The 18,978-nt window shown below is 44.4% G+C and overlaps 1 protein-coding gene across 3 annotated transcripts in view; it reads right to left on the reverse strand.

Moving 5' to 3' along the window:
- ZFP64 (ZFP64 zinc finger protein) overlaps nucleotides 1-18,978 on the reverse strand; it is an 82,246-nt gene that overhangs the window by 50,328 nt on the left and 12,940 nt on the right. For 2 of the 3 annotated variants that reach the window (XM_040638486.1, XM_040638485.1), the window contains exons 3-6: nucleotides 15,810-15,971; nucleotides 14,563-14,625; nucleotides 12,030-12,281; nucleotides 4,397-6,239 (exon numbers count right to left, since the gene is read on the reverse strand). In XM_040638486.1, coding sequence (XP_040494420.1) covers nucleotides 4,957-6,239; nucleotides 12,030-12,281; nucleotides 14,563-14,625; nucleotides 15,810-15,971 — 1,760 coding nt within the window. In that variant the 3' untranslated portion in view covers nucleotides 4,397-4,956. Of the gene's footprint in view, nucleotides 1-4,396; nucleotides 6,240-12,029; nucleotides 12,282-14,562; nucleotides 14,626-15,809; nucleotides 15,972-18,978 lie in introns of those variants that run through there. The other variant, XM_040638487.1, reaches the window with a different exon arrangement.

Raw genomic sequence — 18,978 nt, forward strand, 5'->3', positions numbered from 1 at the left:
ACTGTACACGCACTGAATTCTCCCGTGAGCCTGCTGGAGCCTGTTGAAGCCAATCCCCTCACTAATATTTTCATTATCATTCACCCATTAATATTTTACATTTGTAGGGCAGTCATGCTTTTAACTTTTAAAAAAATGATCTTTTAACAGAGGTGAGGTTACAATGGAAAATACATAGCTTTAAATGCTTTCATTATGGAAGGCTGAAAATAAGTGAATTTACAGCAAATTAGAATAACAAAACAAACCAAATGGAAAGAAAAGCAGGAAAAATAATTAATAAAAAGAGCAAAGCCAAAATGAATAAAATGGAGGAGGGCAAAGAAAGTAACAGCAAAAGCTTTCACACTAATATTTTTAATTTTACTTTAACACAAATGAAAAACAGATAAACCCTTTTGCAAGCAAAGAAGACTGAAAATACAAAAAAACAAAACCAGAAACCCTCCCCCCCTCCGAACCCAACAGCAATAAGAAAGCTGACAGATCCCCCAAAATGCCAAAGATTAAGAATCATTTTAAGAGGATGTTAAGTGAAATCCAGAGCAAACTGAATACTTTTTATTTTGCAAAAAATAAGTGACCAAAATTGAGCCACACGGGCTGTAAAACCCAGACTGGTCATTGTGGAAAAAGCAGGGACATTTCGTAAGGATGTGGCATGAGAAAGGGCAGCAGCCTACATCATAAACGGTCATTCCGACATAGCAAAACCATTGCCAAATCACCGAAAAAGAAGGAAAGAGCCCCGATTTATTTGCAGAGTAGCATCACGTACAACAAACAAGCAAAGATCAGACAGACCGTGAAAAAGAACCCCGGAGATCACCCGCACTTAGGGATAGAGCTGTGCAACTTTTAAGCGAAATATCTTAATTGCAACCCGGCAGTGTGTTTGTTAAAAGAATAAGCCAACATGATCGTGAGGGCTTGTTCAGGAATGCAAGGTGATTCAGTACCAGGCTACACGAATTCACTACATCAACAGACTTAAGTGCAAAACCCAAGGAGTTATGTCAAAAGATACTGAAAAGATATTGGATAAAATTCAGCAACCTACCCTGATACAAGCTCTCAGTGAAAACTGCAGCAGAAGAAAATGACCCACGTGCTAGAAAAACCACCACTTAAAGGAATAGTGTATATTATATTAATCCGGGAAATTCTGAAGCCATTCTCATTAAAATTGGAGACAACAAAAGGATGTCAGCTGTATCAGCTTTGCTTGGAGGCTGGGGCTAATTACAATGAGACGAGGAAACGAAGTAGTATAAATATTACAAGATAAAACAACCTGGAAATGAGATGACTGTCTCATAACCATCATAAATTATATTTATCAGAGACCAAGAGTTTCTAATAAATATTTATGGTTAATTAATAAGAATTTATTTATTTATTTATTTATTTGACAGAGAGAGACAGCCAGCGAGAGAGGGAACACAAGCAGGGGGAATGGGAGAGGAGGAAGCAGGCTCATAGCGGAGGAGCCTGATGTGGGGCTCGATCCTATAACGCTGGGATCACGCCCTGAGCGGAAGGCAGACGCTTAACCGCTGTGCCACCTAGGCGCCCCTAATAAGAATTTATTTTAAAGATTTTAAGTAATCGCTCCATCCAACATGGGGCTTGAACTTACAACCCCAAGATGAAGAGTTTCATGCTCTATCAACTGAACCAGCCAGGTGGCCCAATTAATAAGAATTTTTTAAGGGAGCTCAATATAGACAAACATACTAAATACAGCTATTCTTTGTATGTTTGCAACTATTATTTTAACAAGGAAAAATCCTATTGATAATTATAATAAAATTGTACACTAATAAGGAAATATATTCCTCTCCCACTCCCCCTGCTTGTGTTCCCTCTCTCACTGACTGTCTCTATCTCTGTCGAATAGATAAATAAAATCTTTAAAAAACAAAATAAAACATTAGAGATAGCTTGTATTCACCCACAGTCCTGTTAAGACATGGAATAGTAAGAGCAAATGCAGAGAAATATACATAGTATGATACAATTACTAGAAAAATAGGAAAAAACCTTTTCTACATTATTGTTTTGAGTCTGTGTATATCAGTATGAACACGGAGAAAACTTAACATTACTAACCTTAGGTAAGAGGAGAATAGGAAGGGCGCTGGAGATGACTGGCTTGGTTTTTGTACAATTCTGTATATAGTTTATTACAAGGAACACGTTTTGCCATTATGGCTTGTTAAAAAAAAATCCAATTATGCGTATATATACACACACGCATATATACGTATATATATATATATATATACGTATATATGCGTGTGTGTATATATATATATGCATGGAAAGCAGCAGCTAGCTGGAGATATAAATATATAAAAGGAAATATATAAACAGAAAATACTATGTTTGATTCAAACCCAACTCTATAACTGGAGTAGAAACCATACATACATAAACATAGAAACAAAGGAAGTCCATCAAAAAAGGAAGTCCATCAAAATGCTCACAATTTTTATGTCTAGGTAGTGAGATTACTAGTAACTATAATTTTTAATTTTTTTAATTTCTATTTTTAAAATATTTATTTATTTAGAGAGAGTGTGCACGAGAGGGGGGGTTGGCACAAAGGGCGAAGGGGAGAGAGAATCTGAAGCAGACTCGATGCTAAGTGCAGAGCCCGAGGTGGGCTTGATCCCATGACCCCAAGATCCTGACCTGAGCAGAAACCAAGAGTCAGATGCTTAACCGACTAAGCCACCCAAGTACCCCAACTTTAACTTTAAAAAGAATATAATGTGTTTTGCATATTTTCTACCTTGAATGCACATTACATTTCTAATCAGGGGAAAGGAATCCTTTAAAAGTTGAAGAAAGGGGCATTCTGGGAAAGAAAGATGTAGGAAACAGGTTCATGACGATAGAAGTTTCCCGGCTAAAACTGAATAAATAGTTTCTTAAAGAGCTGTAGGCGAGACACCTGGGTTGTACAGTCAGTTAAGCATCTGACTCTTGATTTCGTCTCAGGTCGTGATCTCAGGGTCCTGAGATAGAGCCTCGTGTCAGGCTCTGCGTGGTAGAGCCTGCCTGAGATTCTCTTTCTCCTCCTCTGTCCCTCCATGCCCCCCGCCACCTAGTGCTCTCCCCCTCAGTTAAAAAAAAAAAAAAGAGCTATAAGCAAATTCTAAAGCTGTGAAATTATGAAAATATTAACATAGCACACTGCAAGCTTTTTCATTTTCTTGCCAAACCATAGTTAATGACTCATTATAATGGTAATAAATAAATTGTGGCTACCCCTCCCCCCGGGTTCTCAGAATTGTGTTCAAATATTAAGGATCAAAGAAAGAAAAGAGACAACTCGAACTTTATAACTATTTCCTAAGGGAAGATGATTTTCCTATTCCAACAGGTAAACCCTGAAGGTTTCCACATCACCGTTTTGTGTATTTCCTTAGTTTGTTATTATTAAAGAAAAAGGGAGGGGGGGATGAGTACTATTTTATGTAAAAGTGAGTTGATCTGCATGAGAATTTTAATAAGTTTGTGTGCTAGGAAAGTGAAAGTGATGAGGGCTATGATAAAAATGTAAGGGTTCTCTGGGTACCTGGGCGGCTCAGTCAAACGACTGCCTTCGGCTCAGGTCATGATCCTAGGGTGCTGGGTTCGAGCCCCACATGGGGCTCCTTGCTCAGCCGGGAGTCTGCTATTCCCTCTCCCTCTGCCTTCCACTCCCCCTGCTTGTGCTCTCTCCTTGTGTCAAATAAATAAAATATTTTAAAAAAAGTAAAGGTTCTCGTAACATTTTAAATACGCTTTCCTCACCAATCCTTGCTGACACTCTGTGAGAGCATGTTTCAGTCATTCAATATGTATTAAGAGCCCACCATGAGCTGAAGATCATGCTAGAGGCTGGAAATCAGAGGTAACGAAGTTCAAGGCTTGGGGTACAAGCGTGGGTAATTCTAGCTTGCTCTCTGGCGCCACCTACTGATCAAACTGCATTTTAATTCTAAAACAATAACTGAATTTGCCTTTCCTCAGTAGAGCCTACGCTTCTGAAAAACCTAGGTGCTTTTCCAGTCCCACTCGTCTGGTCCCTGGGATTGCACAATACTGACATTTAAAACAATGGCATCCTTGAAAGCCATCCTAAATGTTATAGGAACTCACATCATATTTGCATCTAAACAGAAATGTCAGTTCGTCGATCTCAAGTTTCAAAATGGAAATGGTATTATGGGGTCACTTTAGGCACCAGGCATACTTAAGTTGACTGTGAAGGTGGTAAGGCATTTGTATAATATTAATTAGAGGACTAAAAGCCTTTGCTTCTTCAAATTCTCTTTAGTTATAGGATAATTCACACCCCATTATGCCCCAGTCATACTGACTGTAAAGAATCATTAACATTCAGTATATTTTACTCACATATCGATTTATTAGGAAACCATTCCTTTTTTTTCTCATTATCACTAAACATTTTTTTTTGGGGGGGGGTCAAGTATCCATGTAACATTATGTAGAAAATGGTCCTCATGCCAATAGATTTGTATCCATATACTAAAACAGTAATAGCCCAGACTTGGGGGGGGGGGTATTTCAGAATGGTGACTTCAGACAGGTTGGGAAGTCTCCATCTCCCACACAAATTTAATGAGACTGGAAAAAACCCTTCTCAGAATTGGTAATCAAGCTGGACAAAACAAATGTATTCACTACACTGAATTCCGGCCCCTAATTGGAATCATCTTGGCAACATTTACAACAGTTAGCACGCGGCGATTCTGAGGTGGTCTCAATGTTATCACAAGCACTAAAAAAATTATAGTAAGCAGTATAAAATTACAATTTATTACGAGGGGAGGGGTTTCACAGCAATCCTCAAAAACATTAGGAGCAAACCTCTTACAGAATTCTATTTAGGACTTCCTGTTTTTGTCACTCCTTTCCCCCCTTTCTTCTGGTTTTTAGGTACTAATCTGGTATGGAATCCGCCGGACAGAGCAAGGCTGGGTGGGCTCCCCCCTGAATGATGGAGTAAGTCTGCTTGGGCAATTCTTGTTGGGAGGAGGAGGAGAATATAGGCGGGGCCGTGGTGGCCATGGCGATGTTCTGACCTCTGTCGCTCACCACTGTCACTTCAGCCGTCCCCTCCTGAATCAAAGCATTAAGGCCTTCAAAGTCAGTGCATGTAATACCCGAACTGGTGATGAAAGTCTGGCTGCCGGAGCCTTCCTGGGGGCTGCCGGGGGTTGTGGGTATAAGAGTCTGGTGCAGAGTGGCCCCGTCGGCCTGGTCATGCGTGGTCAGCAGCACAGCTGGCTGGGTCATCGCGCCCGCCTCGCTGGGACACCCCGAGGGCTGAGGAGGGGCGATCAGATTGACCTGGCGCAAAATCTGAAGCCGGCTGTTCCCGGGCAGTTCCTCCGGGTTCTGCGCCACCAAGGCGGGGGGAACGATGTTCACCGCGGCGGCCGCCGCCTGGATGATGGTGTTGGCCTGTGGCACTTGGTGCCCGACGATGATTTTGACTCGCCCCTCGCTGAACTGGGGCATTTGGCTGGGCTGCAGGGGCACCTGCAGGTGGCCCACGGTGAGGGGCGCGGCCGGCTGCTTGCTGGGGTCTATCTGGAACTGCAGGACCGTCACATCCGAGTTCTTATTCTCATTGTACTCACTGTGCTGCCTTTTGTGGCTGCGGAGCGAGTCCTCGCGCATGAATGAGGCGTCGCATATATCACAGTGGAAAGTCTTCTTGGCGTCCAGCTTGGCCACCTGCCGGCTGCTCTGCCGGCCCGTGTCTTTCCTCTCCAGGGCCTCGGTCTTCACCATGTCCCCGTGGAACTTCTTCATGTGCTTGCTGAGGTTGCTGGGCTGCTTGGTGTCGAAGCTGCAGTAGTGACACTTGAAGGGGCGGTCGGTGCAGTGGATGCGCTCGTGGATGCGCAGCGCCGCCTTGCTGGAGCACGAGTAACTGCACTCGGAGCACTTCTCCGGATGCTCGGACTGGTGCACCCGGCTGTGCTTACGGAGGGTGGCTTTGCTGTCACCCAGGAAGTCGCAATGCGGACACTTGAAGTTATTCCCGCTGTGCTTGATGCGGATGTGCGACTTGAGGTTGCCCTTCATGGTGCAGCGGACATTGCAGAACTCGCACTTGAAAGGCTTCTCCCCCGAGTGCACACGCATGTGCCTTTTCAAGTCCGAGCTGATTTTGAACTTGGCGCTACAGAGCCAGCACTGGAAGGGGGCGTCCCCTGTCAACACAAGGTGAGTTTCGATAAGAACAGGCAGGCAACAACCACAGCGGATCCCCCCGAAGCACACACCAGAAAATCGCTTATACCAAGGCAGGTGGGTGGAGACCTTCCTACTGCAGCTGCTAGTAGCCCCTGGGAGAAAAAAAAAAGGGGTGTGGGGGGGGACTTCTTTTCTTTCCCCAAACCTAAACCACCAGCACCGTTATAAAAACCCACAAGAAAAAAAAAGGGAGATGGAAAAGAGCTATTCAATTGTCCCAAATAAAAGTATTTGTGAATATACTTATGTTCTTTAAAACGATCAAGCTATGGTTCATTTTGCTAATGTGCCCACGCTGCTAGTTAATGGTTCACAGTTGTGCACATTTTGCATAATCCGTTGATTTTGATTGAGTTACATGTTGTAACAGATTCGAGGACACATTTTGGAATCAGTCAGCTCCATGCTCACTCATCAGAATAGTCTTTACAAAGCGATTGCAATGCCCAGCTTACACTTCATGCAGATTTTTATTAATAAAGACGTGTTTATTGCACAAAATTTATTTATCCCACATTGCCAGCTGCGTTCTTGTGAAGTTACGAAATCCAGCTGCTTGATTTTTTTTTTTTTTTAATTCACGGTCGCTGAAAGATGAGCAGGGAAAGTGAAATTGCAAACATCTGAATGCACGCGATACTCCAAATTTGTTTCCTCAATGAATGGCAAGTCCGAATTATCTAAGGCACTGACAGTTCAAGCAAATTGGTGACCCCGCCCATTTCAATATTGTTGAAGCAAGCAAAGTAGCAGCTAACAGTCTTCGGTTGCTTCCAAGATGGCAGGCACTCTGCTGAGTACTCCACAAGAATGGTCTCATTTCAAGCTCCCAACATTCCCACGAGGTGGGTACTATTATCAGTATTATTTCTTAACACTACTGTACAAATGAGGCCTAGAGAGACTATGTTAACTTGTTCACGGTCACCCAGGAGTACGTAGCAGGGCTTGGATTCCAACCCAGGCTGGCTCCAAAGCTGGTGTTCTTAGGTGCTGGGTAATTATCTGGGCATATGACTGAGGTTCGCTTTCTTATTTCTTAGGCTATAAGCTCAAAGATGGGCTTGAGTTCCGGCTTTTTTGGTATAAGGCCTAAAACATCACCATTTAATAAATGCAAGTAAGTAAAGAGGGCAGGAAGCAAATTTAACAAGCTTCTGGAAAACTGAGAAGCTCAAACCTCAACAATGCTTTGTACGACTAAAAACCACCAAGACCATGCACACTAAACTCTAGAACGAGGAATGGTAAGCTATAGCCTGTGGGCCGAATGTGGCCCACAGCCTGTTTTTCTAAATAAAGTTTTATTGGAATTTAGCCACACCCATTCGATCATGTGTTGCTTATGGTTGCTTTATGCTACAAAAGAGGTGAGTAATTGTGACAGAGACTGTATGGCTTGCAAGGCCTAAAGCATTTCCTATTTGGCCTTTTACAGAAAGTTTGCTGACTCCTGCCTCGGAATCTTATTCTTAACCTCTTTTATGCCAGCAACGCCTTTTCGGCAATTTAGTGAAACCCACGGACCCTTTCTTAGAATAAAGTTTAAATACACAAAGTAAACTAAAATAAAAATCAATAGGAATGCAAAAGAAACCAAGTCTATTGAAATTGTTATATAGAAAATTAAAAGAAAAAATTCATGATATAACACTGTGTGTGCTTTATTAAAATCTTTTTTTTTTAAAGTAATCTCTACACCCAACATGGGGCTCAAACTCACAACCCCAAGATCAAGAGTTGTATGCCCCACTAACTGAGCCAGCCAGGTGCCCCACGTGTGCTTTATTAATGCATTAAATAAGAAGATTTAGTGGAGGATTTATAGCTACAATAATTTCTCAATAGAGAGGAGCATAAATGATATATTGATTGATCTACAACAACTGTTATGAAAAGATCTGTGATTTCCACTGGTGGCAAGTTCACAAGCACTATTCAAAGATCAGTTGCCGGGGCGCCTGGGTGGCACAGCAGTTAAGCCTCTGCCTTTGGCTCAGGGCGTGATCCCGGCGTTATGGGATCGAGCCCCACATCAGGCTCCTCCGCTGTGAGCCTGCTTCTTCCTCTCCCACTCCCCCTGCTTGTGTTCCCTCTCTCGCTGGCTATCTCTATCTCTGTCGAATAAATAAATAAAATCTAAAAAAAAAACAAAAAAACAAAGATCAGTTGCCAATTTTCCTAACTGAAGGGCACACCCAATTTTAATATAGGTTAGTGAAAATGAAGATGTAATTTTTTCCCCTATCCAAGTTCATGGACCATCTAAATTCTATCCATGGGTCCCTGAATGGAGGTATCTGTGGGTCCGGAGGAAGAATCCCTGCTCCAGAATATTCTAAGTTTTCCTGTTATACCCCTGCCTAAATTAGTGACAGCTTTTTTGCCTTTGTTTTTTTTAAGCCATCAGCAGAGGTGAAACCCAGAAACACCAGATAACCAAATCTCACAGCTGAGTTGCCGAGTGAATAACACTTTTTGATATGAAAGCAAAGGTTTCAAAGCCCTTTGTCATCTTTTTTTTTTTTTTTAAACCACAGACTTCTTAACTGAGGTACGCTGGTCCGTCAGAGTTCCATGGGACCATGAGCTCTCCAGAGCCAATGACTACGTTTGTTCCTGCCCCCAGTGTGACCCTCACAGTGTCTAGTACCTTCAGAGGACTTAATGAATGTTGTTGAATAAATAAGCAACTGATATATTTAAGCCAGCAGAACTTTCTTGAGTTTAGCTTGCCACGAAAACCACGGACGCTGAAGTCAATCTAAGCGATGACAGGATAAAAACAAAATCCTATTAACGTCACGATTCGTAAAATTGTCTAAATGCCACAGATTTACAAAAGGGAAACGAACAGTCTATGGAGACATTGCATAAACGGCACACATTTAAATTTTTAGAAAATTCACCTTTTCTAGACCAACTTGAAGATGCTACTATCAATGGTAAGTTTATCCTTACGAGTCAAAATGATTCAGAACCACTTTCGTGAGTCCTTCTGCTCCTCCAACACAGGCCGGGGAGGTTTCTGAAGAAAATCAGTTGGCCATCGGTCACGCCTATGTCTTAACTTGCTTTAGCAGATTACAAAGTCTCACCACCTCGCCTCCCTCCCCGTAGCCACGGCCTCTGCCATGTGTGCAATTATGTGTGGTCTCCGGACAGAGGCAGGATGACCTGCCATGACCCTCGACAATCATGTGATTGGATTTGGCTGATGGTATCTTCAGTAGACCTGATATGAGTAATGCCTTGAAACGGGCTTGTACACTGGGTTTTGCTTGCCTGCACCTGTCAGCCATCGCCATGAGAAGATCAAGGCTGGCTACGTGTGCTGGTCCCAGGAGGAGGGGGACAGAAAGGTGAAGCAGCGCTGGATTCCCGCAGCCAAGAGCAGTGGGCAGGTTGCTCACAGACAGCAGATTCCAGACACGTAAGTGAGTCCAGCCAAGATCAGAACTGCCGAGGTGATCCCCCGCTGATCCCCAGCATGCCAACAGAAAAGGGATGTCGTGGTGTCCACTGAGGTTTTGTGGGAGTATTTGTTACGCTGCATTAGTGTGACAATGGATAGCCAATACAGAGATTGGCATCTAGAAACAAGAGTGCTGTCATAACAGAAGATTAAAATAATGTAGCATTGGCTTTGGGACCGGGCGGCAAGGAAAGACTGGAGAAGTGGCAGGGCACACTGTTTAATGGCAAACATTTGGTCCAACTGTCACCTGTAGTAAGTTAGAAGACAGAGAATATAATACACCTATTGAATCTGGGACTTGAGCAAAGAGATTAATTTCGGGCAGAACAGTGAAAGTGCCTCACGAGCTGCATATGATGAGGTCCTATAAGGAAGAGACAGACTCACACAAGAACTGGCCATTTTCTAAATGGAATTTCGAGAGAATAGAGCAAACCAAAGATGTGCTGGGTTAGATAACATTTCTCATCTCCAACCAGCAAACGATTTTCAAAGAAAGACAGAAGCTGGGGGACAAAGGTCATATCCAGGGATGTGATCTCAAGGGGAAGACCGAACGAGAAATGAGGGGTGGGTTCTTCGTTAAAATCTCCAAAAGAATTAACTTGGTGCCAAGTACGTTCTCCAGCTGGACAAGGATTCCTAAGAACGTCAAGGGTTCAGCCACAGAAGGTTATATGCCAAAAGTGCCTACAGTTGGATTCAGAGGAAAGGAGAGTCTCTGAAGGAATTGTGACTTTCGGCACACAGACACATAGGAAACTCACAAAATTTTGCACATGGCTCTACCAGCAAACCTGTCACCATCATCAGCCGAAAAGAGCCCTAATTTTGGTAGGCAGGAAGCAGGCTGAGAAAGTTTCGCAAAGCTGCTTTTTCCACTATGTTTCGGAAGTGGCTCGGGCAGCTGAAGGGAAGGATGCTGCAGTGGGCGGAGTCAGGAATCAGGGAGCTGAGCCGAGGCCCCATCAGGGAACACGCCCAGTCCCCAGAGTGAGGAGACCTGGGGACATGTGCCCAGAGGGATTCTGGGAATCCGTGGAGCTGTGACTGCCGTTCTTCCCCTTTCCAATAGCAGGATTATTGGAGTTACCCTGACTCTGTGTCACCACTGTACACGGGGAATGTAGGACAGGCCACTTGTCTTTTTTACTTCAAAGGAACTCTAGTCAAGAGAAGCCATATCCAGACCCGGCAAAGATCATGGGATCCTGGTGTTTGAGCCTGATCCTGTGATGGGGTGTGACTTATGTGGGTCTTGGGAAGGCATGATTACCTCCACATGTCCAAGTTGTAGTGTGACAGCGTGGTGGACTGTGGTAGTTTGCAAAAATGGTTCCAGTTCTTTACCCTTCCTCCTACCTCTGGCCTTTGCCCTGTCATCTCGTGGTGACCTCCCATCGTGGGTGAGCCCAGCCCCAACCCTGATGCCAGGCCCCACCACATAGCCTGCTTCAGCCAATGGGAGGCAAGCAGAGGCTGGAAATGGGCTTACCCACTGGGACGTGTTGGCTTGTACCCCTGCCGCTGTCATGAGAAGGACAAGACTGGGGTGGCCCACTGGTCCAAAAGGAGGATGAGAGGCATGTGGGGCAGAGCCGGACCACCCAGCTAAGGCAAGGGGACAGCCAGCTAACCCACAGGCAGCCCATCTCCAGCCAAGGTCAGTGGACACCTAGCCTCTCCCCCAACATGTGACTGAGCCAGTCAAGATCAAGAGTGTCTAGCCAACTGGCTTGACCTGAAGTATGTGAGCAATAATTGCTTATTACAATCTGCCACCGAGGTTTTGTAGTGACTGTCACACAGCATCACTGTATCCACAGCTAACTAATACACTCGCCAAAAGGAAACGTCCATGATTGGTTAAGTGACCTACGCTGCTGAGTTTTTCCATGACACTGTCCCATGCTCAATTCATCTGAGTATACTTCCAAAATGACCGGAATGCAGAAACTATGCGGACATTCATTAAAAATGCATTGTTTGTATTTATATCTCGATTTCATTTAGCTCACCTCCTCCTTCCATACTTTCCTAGCGAGTAAGTTATCAAGTGGCGTAAAGATAGAGATGAGATTATCAACTCGATGTTTTTTCCCCTCATCGATGGAGAAAGGCACTCGTGGGTGGACGCCAAGGGACCCCGCAAACAGCGCAACGAGCAGACGTCCCCATTCGTTGACTTAGACCGCGAGCCGGTGCGTTAAGGCGCTTTTCCGCCGCGGGCGGCGAGGAGCCCGGCGAGAGAGCAGCGGGAGGGACCTACCTGTGTGCGAGCGCAGGTGCACGGTGAGCTGGCTGGAGTTGCGGCTGGCGTAGGGGCAGATCTGGCACTTGAAGGGCCGCTCGTCCGAGTGGATGCGGAGGTGCTTGTTGAGGCTGCTGCTGTCGGCCGCCGCGTAGTCACACGTCTTGCACTTGTACGGCTTCACGCCCGTGTGGCAACGCATGTGCGTCTTGAGCTTATCCTTCCGGCTGAAGCACTTGCCGCAGACTTCGCACTTGTGGGGCTTGTCTCCTTCAAACACACACACAGGTGGCATCAGAAAACAACAGGGAAGAAGAAAAAGGCTTCCGTCCCCCCTCCTGCCTTAGGATAAGAGGAACACGCGGTCACCGAAGAATAGTCCGGAAAGCCCCAAAGCTAGAGAGAACGTTTGCCAAGGGCTAACATCTTGGGAGAGGGGGGGAGTTTCTTCTCTTTTGCCTCTTGCCATTTTCTAGTTTTTCCTACATCGAATATGGATTCCTTATTAATTAAAAACAGAAGGCGACTCCACTGTCTAAAGGAGAGCTAAGTAAAATGAGGAACTGTTCATGGTCTCGTTCCCTTCTGTCCTTCTCCCTTTTTTTCAGAGACACACCCTAAAGCTCAGAGGCTCTAAGTTTTCGGAGAGCTCCAGACTGAGCAGCTCAAGGCCACCTTCCCCAGCCCCCCCGCAGCCAGGAACCATTCTGCGGCGGGTCCCTGCCAATGAAAGGGCAGAGAGGGTCAATGTGTCCCTTTTGCAAAGGGACATTGCTTGCCTTTTACTTTCCTCTTTCTGCCCTTCCTGCCAGCCCTTTCCAAGACATGGGGTGAACTGGCAGGTGAGGGCAGCTTGCCTGCAGACGGAGGATCTCGTGACATGATGCATTTTAATGACCCAGAAGGAACTTAAGTCCCCGGCTGATCTTGTAGGACAGAGCCGCCTACTTGCTCCTGACCACCTGCTCACCTCCCGACAGTCAGAAACCCCTACGTGTGTGAGCTGGGTGGGGTCTCTGTCACAGCAGTTCCATCTGTACTCACTAATGTACTTACTACCTGTGAATGACCGCTGATTTTTTGATGGGTATCTCTCCGATTATTTGTGTGTGTGTGTGTGTGTGTGTGTTGGGTACAAAAAACTTCTTGGCTAACATCAATTTAAATACTTTCTGAAAGACTCTGTGCCTCTCAATGATTTTCCTCAGTCCTCTCAACAACTGGGATTAGACCCCATGACAGTCTTGCTTTCTGAGCCAAACACAACAGTGCCTCCCCAATGACTGCTTTCTTGCACTTAAAATAATTCGATCGTCTTGTCACATCGTTACATTGCTACAACATGATTTTTAAAAGCTGAAGTATGGATGGACGTACCATAAATTATTGAACCAGTTTCCTACTTGGCCACTGAAAAGAATGAAGCAGGTATGTACCAGTGAGGTGGAAAGATGACCAATATTGAGCGGAAAACAGTACTATGCAGTGATAGTATATATACCATTAACTTAATAAGAGATGGAAAAAGTAGATTCTGTACGTTTTTTAGGCCCAGGATAGGCATGCTAAAATTTAAGAATGAGACACAGTAGACTTTGAAGACTGGTGACTTTGGGCTTATACAGAATACGGAAATGGGCTGTGAGTCAGGATTTCCCCTGTTTACTGTATATATTAAAAACATCTTTTGGCTAAATCCTAAATAGCTAAGTGCTAAAATCAGTTGTCAGCCAACGCTGATCCCTGCTGTCCTAGAGTAAACATCTGGGATTTAAGAATATACCTAAAAGGGTATGAAAGATTATAATTTTATTAATAAAAATGTTAGTTAATGTTGACAATTTAAAAATCCACAAACAGGAATTTCTCATGATTGTCAGCGGCCCATTAGCTCCTGTGGTCGCCAGGCGGTGTATCTGCCACACCGGCCGGCCGCCAGATGCTGGAGAAGGAGGATGGTTTCCGGTGAGCAGGGAGCCCGACGCGGGGCTCCATCCCAGGACCCTGGGATCATGACCTGACCTGAAGGCAGACGCTTAACTGACTGAGCCACCCAGATGCCCCTTACCCTCTCCTTTAAAAAAAAAGTATTTATTAAATTTCACTTTCAAAATGGCAAAAATAACACACACACACTCTGTGTCCAGTGATGCAGTAAAGATTCATAAAAAAATGGACAATTCTTCCCCCTTATTCCTTTCTTTAGCAATCATTACACATACACACATTTATAGGACCATCTCTTCAAAATAAGAATATGTACACTTAAGTTTTAATTAATTCTGGCAGATTGTCAAAATGGTTGGAGCCGTTCACACTTCCACTAGCTAAGTTTGCTCATATCTGTTCCAGCACTGGATTTTATTGCTTTCCACATTTTCTGCCAAAATCATGTACAGAAACAGCACCTTATTTTTACTGAATTTGTGTTTATAATCCCGTGACAACCAGTGAGGTTCCATGTCCTATCACATGTCTGACTTGTCCGGACGCCCGGCTCCTAGCACAGAGCACATGCTCTGGGATCATGTGCCACAGAAATGTTACTTACCAGTGTGAATTTTTAAATGACGCTCCATGTCCTTCATGCCATAGGCAGTCTTGAATTGGCAACCTTAAAAAGCCAAGAAAAGATTAATTATAAAGGGAAACATAGTAACCTAAGGATGGAGAAACCTGGCAGAAACTTCCTTAACCAAGTGATGAGAGTAAACCCCAGTAAGCAGGACAAACAGGTATCAAGTGTCTCCTGATACGATGCCCCCGGAAGGACACACACCCCGTCTGTGCTTCCTGCCCAAACTGCCGAGCCTCAATCTCATCTTGGGGGAACATCAGCCAAACCCACACTAAGGAACACTTTACAAAATAACTGGCGTACTTTGCAAAAATGTCTGTAGGTCATGAAAGACCAAAGTTTAGGATTCAAGGAAACTAGAGAGACAGGAAAAGTCAAAGCAATGTGTGATTGTGAACTGGGTCCCAAACCAGGGAAAATGTGTTTCTTTTGCTACAGAGAACATGAGTGAGACATTAGTAAAATCTTAATAAGGTCAGTGGTTTGGTAAGAGTGCGTATAAATGCCAACTTGCTTTTTTTTACAGTAAACTCTGCCCAACGTGGGGCTTGAACTCACGACCCCAAGACTGAGTCACATGCTCCTCTGACTGAGCCAGCCAGATGCCCTTAAATATTAATTTCCTGATTTTGATAATTGTGCTGTGGTTTATAAAAGAACTTCCTTGGTTCTAGGAAATACACATCGAGGTATTTAGGGGTAAAGGGATATCCTGTCTGCAACTTACTCTAAAATGGCTTTTGGGGAAAAGTATGTATATACAGAAAGAATGATAAAGCAAATACAATATGTTAACATTCGGGAAATCTGGATGAAGGGCATACATAAATTTTTGTGCTATTTTTGCAGCTTTTCTGTGAGTCTGAAATTATTTCCAAATAAAAAGTTATTATTATTATTATTTTTAAAGGAAACTGCAATCTTTCTGGATATCTTCCCAAGCCATAGCAGGGAAAGAAATATTCACAGTAACCTGGATCTTTGCAAGGCTCATTTCAAAGGCCCGTGTCTGTAAAAGTATTAGAGTCCACGTGCGCAGTGACCAGGGACAGCGAGACAGGTCGTATGTGATGATGTAAATGCTGGGGGGGGGATGCTGATTTTAAAAGCCAGCCAGTTTAGAGCACATCTAATTCCAGTTCAGGAATTCATGACCTACAGCCCTGGAATCTGTTCCACGTCGCGTCCTCTCCACAAGCAGGACACAATGCCGCCTTTACCTGGATAGCAACAGTTGAGCCTTTTCTGAGCAGGTGGTGCTGTGGGCTTTTTGGCACGGGACTTGGCAGGGAGAGAGATGACCGTGGCTGTCTGGTTTTCATTGCTTTCCGTGGGCAGATAAGTTTGATAGCCATGTTCAAAAACAAATTCTGGAGCTGAAACTAAAAGGATGATTATTAGATTTCATAAAATGAATACCCAAAAGCTTTATTCCCTTTGCCTACCTTCCTTTCTAGAGAACAAACAGGCTAAATTGCTTCCCCAGTCTCTTTTGCTGCTTAAGGGTAATCCTGTGACCCCATTCTAGTCAGTGAGACACTAGAGAACATATGTTGGGGGGCTTCTCCAGGGAAAAGATTTTCTCCCTGATTTAAAAAAAAAAAAAAAAGAGGCAGTTGAGGAAAAGCTCATTTGCCATCCTGGTCGCCCATTTCCTGTCTTTGTTGGAGTGAAGACGTGATGCCTGGATCTGTGGCAGCCATTGTGTAACCATAAGGGGAGAGAAAGAAAATCTGATGTTGAGCCAGAGCTCTGAACTATCCAAATCTAGACTTATTAAATAAACAAGAAATGCCCCTGTCGTCTATACCAGGCAAGCTTTCTACTATCTCCAGCCAAATGCATTTGGTACTTTCATAAGCTTTATCACAAAATCCTACCAAACAGCTGGAAAGAAACTGATCAAAGGAATTCTGGCCCAAACTACAAGTACTCTCTAAAAACACACGTTTTCCTAAAAGAAATTCTTGCGTTCTTACTGAAGTTTTCAGAGGGGAAAAAAGGAGAGCTCAAACAACTTTATCACCTTTAGCTTTATATTTGTCGTTACAAAAGATAAAGTAGACAGCCTCTAGATTTCTCTTTCTGCTAATAAAAATTTTCGTGACTACTTTGTTGACTAAATTTATGGTTTGGGTTTGGAAATATTTTCTTCCTTTATTACACGTCATTTGTCCCACGCAGATCTGGTTTCACAGGAGGAGTCGATATGACCAGTGGGGGTCTGTGCGTTGGGTGAGTTTGTCAGGCTGAGAGGCCCTAATGATGACTCTGAGAGCCACTGTCATAATCTGAGTCACCGAGGCACCACTTTCGGCATTTCTGCCACTGTATTTACAGCAGATCCTTACTGAAATCGGCGCAGGCCTAACGTCACTACCTATTTCGGCTTTGCCTCGAGCAGTAATATCCACGTCACAGGTCTGCGGTGCTAGTTATATTTTCTCGTAAAACAAACATCATCTTTCTTTGAATCTCAGATCTCATAGATTGTGAGATGCACCGTTACTATATGTACAATAAATTAAAAAGCTGCCGATTATTAGGAAGCAATGCTTTCATATTCCTTATGTTTAATGAAATTCCTTAGAAATTGTGTATTTATTGAATGAATTATTTTCGATTTCTTTGAGCATCTGCCAGGAAACCCAGGTTCCTTATCTCCCCCTCCTGAGCACCTCTGGCAACGACAGCATCACTGATGTCGGTCCAACAGCACCTGGGTTCTACCAGCATTTGCTATTCGAGTAAATGGTTTCAGGGTTTCTATTGCCACGTACACGGGGATGTTAAGTGGCTTTTGTTTAAAGTTGGCTGGAAGATTCTGACAAACGGATGTTCTGTCTTCACGCCAAGTCCCTTAGACGTCTGGATCAACCACACCAGCCTCTTGTTGAAACGGTTCATCTCCTCTGTGGGGTTTGGCTGTTGCTCCTGCCTCCACTGCTCTGCTCGGTTCTCAAAGTGGGGTTCCCAGCCAGCAGCATGGGACCTAGGGAGGAACCTGCTACGAAGGCAGGTCCTCAGGCCCTGCCCCAGGGCAATGAATCGGAACCTCTGGGGTGGACCCAGCCTGGCAACCTGTGTTCTGACAAGCCACCCAGGCTGTTCTGATACGCGGTCAAGTTTGAGAACCACCGGCGTACACCGTCCTTTTCCATGTACGTCATGAGTGAAACTTCACCCAACTTTGTCTAAGGGAGGGAATCCCTCTTTCCTGGTTGTTGCTTTGCAAGAACTGCTGTTATTCCTCCAAAAACAACCATTCGCTTTGTTCATATCAAGTGGACCCCCGCTACTGTCTGCAAGTATTTCTAGGTACACAGTTACTTCTCATCCGTAACCGGAATCATCGCCCAGTGTCTTGGAAGATGTTTCGACGACGAGGCTCAATACACGAGAGTTCCAAACAATGCAAACCACCTGCCGAAGCGACAGAACACGTCCGATGATGTTCAAGCTCGTTCACAGGCTCCCAAAGACTTTTTTCTTTTCTCTTTTTTTTGGTGACTGCGTCTTGGTTGACAGCAATCTCGTTGACTCTGACATGCACCTCCATTTCAGATATGTTAAAATCTATCTTTGAATTGATATGAGTCCAGGTCCAGCCACTTACTCTGTGTGTGACCTTAGGCCAGGTACATAACCTCGCTCTTAAAAAAAAAAAAAGATGTATTTATTTTGGAGCGAGAGCAAGAAAGAAGGTATGAGTGAGCAGGGGGAGGGGCAGAGGAAGGGGGGGAACAGAAAGAGAGAGAGACAGAATCTCAAGCAGACTCTGCACTGAGCACAGAGCCCGACGTGGGGCTTGACCTCACGACCCTGACCATGACCTGAGCCAAAGCCAAGAGTCAGATGCCTAACCAACTGAGCCACCCAGGTGTCCCTACGTAACCTCTCTGAGCCTCACTTTCCTCACCTGGGGAATGGGGACAGTTTCTATCCCTATCTCCTAGGGCTGCTGTGAAGACTGTAAATCAGGCACGTAAAACTGTTAGTGCTGTTGTCATTATTCGCAGATTTATCCAGCAAATATTGATGAAGGACCTACTACGTGTACACCTACTGTATGCACTGTTCTAGGCACTAGAAACACATCAGTGAGCCAAAGGGACAAGAATCCCTGCGTTCATGGAGCTGACACGGGAGTGGTGCAGGCAATAAGTAATGTAAACATATGCTATCTAGCGAATACAGACACAGAGCTAAATGCTATGGAGAAAAATGCAGCAGCGAAGGGGTCCAGGGAGTGCTGGGGCGCATGCAGTTTTAAGTAGGGTGATCCACAAAGGCCTCAGACAGAAGGTGACACTTCGGAATGTGGAAGCACAAAATTATTAACAGTTTCTGTTGCAGGTGGCTGGAAATCAACAGCCAACCAAGGGGCCT

This window comes from Ursus maritimus, unplaced genomic scaffold, assembly GCF_017311325.1.
Source record: "Ursus maritimus isolate PB19 unplaced genomic scaffold, ASM1731132v1 scaffold_22, whole genome shotgun sequence".
Taxonomy (NCBI): Eukaryota; Metazoa; Chordata; class Mammalia; order Carnivora; family Ursidae; genus Ursus; species Ursus maritimus.